The sequence below is a fragment of the Strix uralensis genome, chromosome 3 (genome assembly GCF_047716275.1).
Source record: "Strix uralensis isolate ZFMK-TIS-50842 chromosome 3, bStrUra1, whole genome shotgun sequence".
Lineage (NCBI taxonomy): Eukaryota > Metazoa > Chordata > Aves > Strigiformes > Strigidae > Strix > Strix uralensis.
Genome location: NC_133974.1, coordinates 2,700,070 through 2,707,503, shown reverse-complemented (window position 1 = coordinate 2,707,503; position 7,434 = coordinate 2,700,070). Strand labels below are relative to the sequence as shown.

The 7,434-nt window shown below is 40.5% G+C and overlaps 1 protein-coding gene across 11 annotated transcripts in view; it reads right to left on the bottom strand.

The window, feature by feature from the left end:
- HMBOX1 (homeobox containing 1) overlaps nucleotides 1-7,434 on the bottom strand; it is a 124,851-nt gene that overhangs the window by 16,968 nt on the left and 100,449 nt on the right. For 3 of the 11 annotated variants that reach the window (XM_074861307.1, XM_074861309.1, XM_074861302.1), the window contains 3 exons: nucleotides 5,474-5,569; nucleotides 3,702-3,796; nucleotides 3,361-3,492 (listed from right to left, as the gene is read on the bottom strand). In XM_074861307.1, coding sequence (XP_074717408.1) covers nucleotides 3,361-3,492; nucleotides 3,702-3,796; nucleotides 5,474-5,569 — 323 coding nt within the window. Of the gene's footprint in view, nucleotides 1-2,621; nucleotides 2,703-3,360; nucleotides 3,493-3,701; nucleotides 3,797-5,473; nucleotides 5,570-7,434 lie in introns of all 11 variants that reach the window. The other 8 variants (XM_074861310.1, XM_074861305.1, XM_074861303.1 and 5 more) reach the window with 8 other exon arrangements.

Here is a 7,434-nt window from a genome sequence, read left to right as displayed (position 1 = left end):
AAGAGAGAAGCATTGTTACTCCGTAAGTAGAGAACCAGCAGATAAAACTAGTGTGTAAAGTAATGGACTAGGGGCAGCAAACTGCACATTCATTACAGGGGTAGAGAGTGAAAGGAATTTACAAAATTGATTTAGGACTGATTTCCCTCACTGTGCAGACAAAGGTAAGCAAGGCAAGGAGTGGTGTACCCAATTTTCAACAGAGAAATTTGAGGGGGGGAAGTATTCTGAGGAAAATATTAAATTATAAAGATAAGTGATACACAAGGTTATGTCAGGAAACCAAACTTAGATAGGAATCATTATGCACTGCACAAATTCATCGTACGCTCACATTTTGAATATACAGTTCTGGTCATCCCATTTAAAGAGGACACAATAGAATTAGAAAAGGTAGAGAGAATGGCAACCCAGGGGAAGAGAGGCATGGGGTGGCTTCCTTATGAGGAGAGGCTAAACAGACTCGGGTTCTTCAGTCTGGAAAATAAATGGCTGATGGCTGATACAGTAAATGTTTATTTCAAATAATTAGTAAATAGAGGACAATTGTTCATGGCTTCTCGTGATCTAATAAGCAAGGGCACTCCCTGGAATGATAATATATTGCATAGTAGCAATGGGAAGCACCACTTCACTTATCACAGTTCAGTTGTAGGATTCACTGATTTTTAGATCAGACGAAAGTAAAAATGGCTTTAAAGGGTGGGGGTTAGGCAAGTTCAGGGAAAATTACTCTACTAGAAACTCAAAACTGGAAGTGGATGCCTGGCTCAGGAAGCCTCTCAAAACTACTTACTTCTAGAAGCTGGAAACTACTATAATAAAAAAAAAAAAACACCACAACTTTTTCTTTAAATACAACTATTGACCTCACTCAGAAACAGGATGTATACCTAGATTAACCCTTGGTCTGAGCCAGTATCCTGTGAGGACACTGCACTCACACAGGTATAGGGAAAAAGATGCTGAAAAACTCCTAGACTGCTAAGAAAAACAGTGCAATGATTTCAGGGGACTGGAACCACCATAATTCAAAAATGCAGGTGAAGATACTGCCAGGTTCTCCAGTCTACTGAACTATGTGCCATATATTTCTTCATCTATTTTCTAAAGAGCAAAGTCTCTCAGCTGTAAGAGGACCACCGCGTTGACAGCTGTGATGGTTGGCAAGCAAAACTAATACAGAGAAACTCTGCCGCAGTGAAAATTTTAAAATCAATGAACAAGAAGGGCTGCCTTCTCCAGGTGCATAATGGCCATACAATAGCAGACCTAAAAGTCTGGCAATTCTAGCATAAATTTGATAGTGAGTTGTGCGTGTTTCTCAGTCTACGTCAGACATAGGGCCCGGTTTTCAGTACGAAGGAGAACCAGCAATATGCAAACTCCAGTTCCAGCTGTCAAATAAATTCTTCTGGAACTGTAGGCAAAATCATGGTGTCTTCCCCTCTGTAAAATGGGGTACTAATAGTTACCACACCACGATCTCGCTTTTTAAAAATTGGTATTTACAGAAAGGAAATGATAAACATTTCTCAGTCTTCCAACAGCCTTTACGTGATGAACTTGTGAAATTTAATATTTAAAATACATATTATGCATTTTTAAATTAAGATGACAGGTGACAAATGTTGAAGGGGACAGAAAAGCCAGGATTTGGTAAAATCCTGAAGTTATTTAAAGGAATGCATTCATTTACAACAAATGTCAGGCAAGTATTGTGATGTGCATACACTCTAAGGGCCTCTCAGTAATCTTGACCACTGTAAGAAATAAAAAGTCTTGACTTCTGGAGTGTTAGGCACTTCATTAGTATTTGGATGAACTTTGTGTTTAAAAGCTTACTAGAGTTTAAGTGTCATTGTGGAAAACAGAATTTATGGTTTTAACAGCTAAGGGATGTTAAATGGTCATCGGGAGAGTCTGCCATTTAATCCGCTTCGCTGCTAATGCCTAATTACACTTCATAGAGGAGCCCAGCTAGATTACTGAGAAATGTAGTTTTTAAGGACTCTAAACAAAAATCTTGAAATTTTAATAACCAATTTGTTTTTCTTTTCGAAATATTTTGGATAACACACAGAAGGAAAAAATAGTTTGGGAGTCTCCATAACACTTTATCTCAGTATTCAGGTCCTGTATCTGACTGACAAGGAATTATCTGTGCTCGGCAGCAGTTTCAAAATATTTTATAACAGTCACAGAGCAGCCTCTCATCATCTAGAGCTAGCAAAGTTGGTTCCACCAAATCTGTTGGTGATGACCTATAAAAAGGGCCTTAATACCCATCAGAAGCAGAGCGGCTGGGAATGCCTCTGCCAGATATCTGTCATACTGGGCCACAGCCAAGTATGCTAGGGACTCATTCCAGGACACTCAGTTGCTATTACACTCCACCAGCAGCCTTTATAGAGGGAGACCTACCTACCTCTCCCAAATGAGTCAATTAAAAGCGATCTGCCCACCCCAGCTGTTGGGTGTAGCACAGAACACAGCTCGTATCAAAACCAGAACCAAAGCACTGAACTGTTCAAGTTGACTGGTGCCAAGCACACACAGTCCTGAGGGGGGATTTGGCCAACACTGACACCTGAAGGAAAATTGGGAAGGGGATGCAATACCTGTCAGGAAGGTGTGTGAAGGAAGGGTCACCAACTTTAGGGTAGGTGAGGGCTCAGAGTGCGGGAAGGGGTATTCTTTTGCTAGAGAATTTAAAAAAGAAGTTGCTGTCAAGGGTTAAAAATAACCAAGAAAAATAGAGAATAGGCAAGAGTTAAAATGCAAAATAAAAAAAAAAAAGACAGAAAATATGTAAACAATCCAAATAATGGCACATCGTTGCAGAACAATATGGAACAGGTATGGGGCCAAATAAACATCAAACTTCATTTAATCAAATCCTTTCCCCCCACCCTTCACCCTTTGTCTGTCAGTGTTTTAGGGATGGATCCTGAGACACTCCTGAAAGGTACTCCCATGGACAAAGAGAGGGAGCTCAGCACCTTATAGGAGGGTGCTCAGTATCTTGCTGGGCAAGGTTGACAAAAGGGATTATAAAGTGCACTGGGCAGGGGCTTACTGCTGTTCTTGTCTGGGTGCCAGATAAGAAACTCACAGTAGCTGTAGCACAGGCTATAGTGGAGACATTTCTTGCAGAAAGAAATACTAGGTGCAAGAGGAACACACATGCCTAGTTTTGCAGGGAAGCATGTTGATGCCTGATATATAGGAGCAACTGTTAAAGACCTGTACATCCTTTCTGGAGGAGGGTGGATAACTAGAACGGCGCCAGGGGTAAGGAGAGCTCAAGTTATGCATGGTGCACTGGGTGAGTTAACACTCTCCTAACATTTTTCATACATTGCGTGTGGCGTGAATGGTGTAACTTGCTTGTTTGGAGCAGATCCTCCTGTCTTCTTCTACCTTCTCTGCTTCTCTGCCTCCCTCTGAACATCTTCCCTCCTCCTCCCCATTGCGTACTTGCCAAGTCTCCTGTTGTATGACAATAAATCCATGTGGGTGAATGCTGGTTGCTCAACACATTCAAATAGGGGAGCTGTGCTCTTCCACTTTCCCCATTACAATTACAAAAAAAGCAAAAATAAAACAAGAGACCTCTGATTTGCAAGAGGTAGAGGGCCTCTTCATGTGTCGCGTGAACTCTCCCTCTTTGGGCCACGCAGCTCACCCGTGGGGCTTACCTGCTCTGAGTAGTCATTGCCATCAACGTCGTCACTGTTGGAATGACCTCCTGGACTCTGTACATCTATTCCATGGCTCTCCAGGATTGCTGCTTCTTCGAAAAAAGCAAATGGATCCCTAATTTATCTGATGCATTAGAGTAATTAAAAGTAACTACACTTTTTTTTCAAGAACTTAGAATAACTGGAAGAACATAGTTCTTAGCCTCTTCCCCTTCACGCTCCAGTATTTAGGAAGGTAGCAAATGTACAGATACTGGTTTGCCTGAAATCCTTCCCTACCAATTAACAGACTTGTTTGAGAGTAAGAATCCTCGTTTTCCAGCCAGTCCTATTAGAAATCAGCTTAACCTCTAATGCACTGGAGTAAGGAAAGGCATTCTCTGTAGATCTTCCCACATAGTTTGGACTGGCAGGACTTGAGGGGGGTGGGGAGTGTCTGAAAATAGATGAAGAATTTTTTTAAAGCACTTAAGGGATTTAAAAAACATATGTATCTTCATCTTCCAGGAGGAATCATGCACCTAAAGCTCCCTTTGGTTCTTTTTAATGTTTCCAACTCTCCTCCCCAAACAGTACAGATAGCTATAACTCCACCCACCTCGTACTGACTTTGGTTTGGTTCCCCTCCCCTTCAACAGACAGATTTCATTTTTAGAAAATAAATCTAGATTAAATTTCAGTAACACATTAAACAATGTAAAAAGAAATTTTTCTTGTTCTCAAATATGGCAAAAAGAAGCAGACAGCAAAAGGGCATAACATTTGACAATTGCAAAAATACTAGCAATAGGCAGGTATGGATCTGTTCATCTACGTACTGCAAACATAATTGTGCAGAGTATCTAAATAAGCGCATAAAATTTTGCAGAAGTTTGTTGAATCCTGGCCACTAATGTGAGCTTATTCTCATTAGAATGTCTTATGTTTATTGATATTAGAAGGTTTACTTCTCACAAGTTCAGAGTCACTTCTAATTTCCTTATGATCAGCTACTCACACAAAGAACCTGCAGGGCTAACTCTGAAGTGACTTTTGTTTTATCCTGCTCATCAAGAAAAATTATTACTTTGTTCCAGCCACTTGTCACTGTGCAACCCCTTGGAAAGCTGTAAGGAGCACAGGTGTAACCAGAAAAATCAGTTAGCTTGCAGCACCTTTGGTCCTAGTGGCTGTATCTGAGGTGTAAAACAACTCATCTGGACTCTTAGATCCCTGCGGGGTTTCAGAGATGGCAGTAAGAAAGACACCCCCAGGTTTAGGCTGAAAAAACAAGCACATTTCAGTGGAACACAGACACAAGGAAACTTATAACCAGATAAAAGCTCTTCACAACCATCACTTTTCATTTAAACAGCATGCTAAGGTTGTGAACTTGCCATCGTCTCAATTTCCCTTATCTCCAATGCAGATATTCTGAGGTTTTTATTTCAGATTTTATTTTGGATACCCAAAGGAATCTGAGCAGAGGGAAGTATGATTCTCCTTCCACCAACAAAATTCCCACTTTGGTTTTTAAAACTGATCTTCCAGTAAAACTTCATTAACTACACCATTTTCCTACACTGATGATGGAATTCCATAAACGAAATTCCTACTTGTATTTTAGAAAAAATCTGAACAGCAAGAGACTAATTTTAAAAACTGCTCCACAATTCTATTAAGAATGTCAGAACCTCTAGTATTTTCATTAATACAATCTTACGTAATTTCCATCTTTCTTGAGCAACTGTACGTACTAAACCTTGAAAGCAGGCTCTCTGATACATTACCGATATTGGCTCTTCTCTTAATTTCCTTTCTTCTATTGGCAAACCAATTGTACACTTTAAGGGAGGTAACTCGCTCCAAATCCGATAACTTTTTTCCTATGAAAGTAATGGGGCAGGGGGGAGGAAATACAGCATTGTTACTCACTGGGTGCCACAGGTAGGCAAAAGACCCTTACACATTTTATAAACCCCTGAGATACAGACAGCACTGAAAAATTATTATAACCAAGAATAAAGTGAATTTTATGTGAATAGGAGTACTGTGCCCAGACGCTATGGTAATAAATGCCAAATATCTCTCTAAAAACAAAGTAGCCTTTCTTCTTTTTTTTTTTTAAATCCGAAATACAGGAATTTCCTTGCAGCTTAAATCAATCAAATCCAGAGCTGTGGGAGAATAGAGGGCTGCTTTTCTAGTTCAAGCACAAAACTAAGATTCAAAAAACTCAAATTCAATTCACAGCCCTGCCACAAATCGCATACCCTTGGGCTAGTTCTCTTGCTATGTGCCGCAAGGGTATAGTTCAATGACGTTGTTTTCTTCAGCAGCAAAATGAATGAAGAAATTTTGTGTTCCCCCCGTGATCTGCTTTCCTCCCTCTCCACCAGCAGCCACTATAGTGCTCCCACAGCACTAATCACACCCTCTCAATCGTGCGCGGCCACTTGCGATCTTTTGGGAGAAGGGGGATGTTGGAAACAGGATCACTGGAGTTTTACACTTAAACCAGCAAATCAAATCCCAACAGCCACCAGCCAGCTACAAGACACAATCCCTTCTCCTGATCACCAGCGTAAAAGAGGGAAGACTGGAGGGATTCAGTATTGCAGGGGCAGCACAGAAACCTCTTCAGCTGGCCTTGACCCTATTCAATGTAGCTGCATTCTCGGTTCTCTGCAGGCTACACAGGCCCCGCTTCAGACTGTTTCTCATTTATTTATTCAGCACACAAAACATTCATGTAATTGCAGCAATCTGCAAACTTAAATAAGTAAGGAGATATGAGACAAGTGAAAGAAAGAAAAAATTGGTAATAGATAGCTATGCTGTTTCCTAACGCTTTGCATCAGTACTACTCACAGTATTTTACCAATCCTGAGACACAGCGTTTAAGGAGTTTGTTCAAAGTTACTAAACCAACCAGTAGCACAGCCAGGAATAAAATCCTCACCTCCTCGGGGCTCTAACCGCTAGATCATTCTCCTTCCAAAATGAAAAGACAAGAGGCAACACATAGAAGTTGCAACAAGGGAAATTTTGACTAGGTATTAGGAAAAAGTATTTTGCTCAACCTTGTGAAACAGGGGCCAGAGGTGGGAAATCCTCTGGTTTTGGAGATATTCAAAACTGAACAAGGTAACTAAACGAGCAACCTAATCTAAACTGGTCCTGCCTGACCAGATGATGTCCAGAGATCATTTCCAGCCTAAATTGCTCTATGATTCTGTGTTATCCTGTGACTATTCCAACGTTCAGGAGTCATGCCTTAGCCTTCTTTTGCATTAATTTTTATTCTGGTTATATAAAATCTAAATCTATCCAAAATACAAGTTCTGAAAACTATGTAAATGTTTGGTTAGCAAAACTACGCAAAGGCAGGTGCGTCCACTCATACTACGCTGAATATTCATATTTCTCTCCAAAGTATGACTTCTCCAGGAACAGGGAAAATGCAACTTGTTGACCCAAATACAAGGTCCTCCATTAATACGCAGATTCTAATGAGACCCCTGTCTAGAATTTGAAAAGAAAACTGAAACACAGGAAAGCTGTGCTCCTTACTCCTCTGAGGACCTGCTGTATGATCCCCAGCAAGCCTCAGTCTGTGAACCCAAGATTCCCCATCTGTAAAACAGAACCAGTAAAACCCACTTCTGTGGAGTGTAATAAAATTCTCAGATCACTATTGAGTGCTTGTATAAGTATTTTGAAATAACTGAATGTAAAGAATGAAAACCTT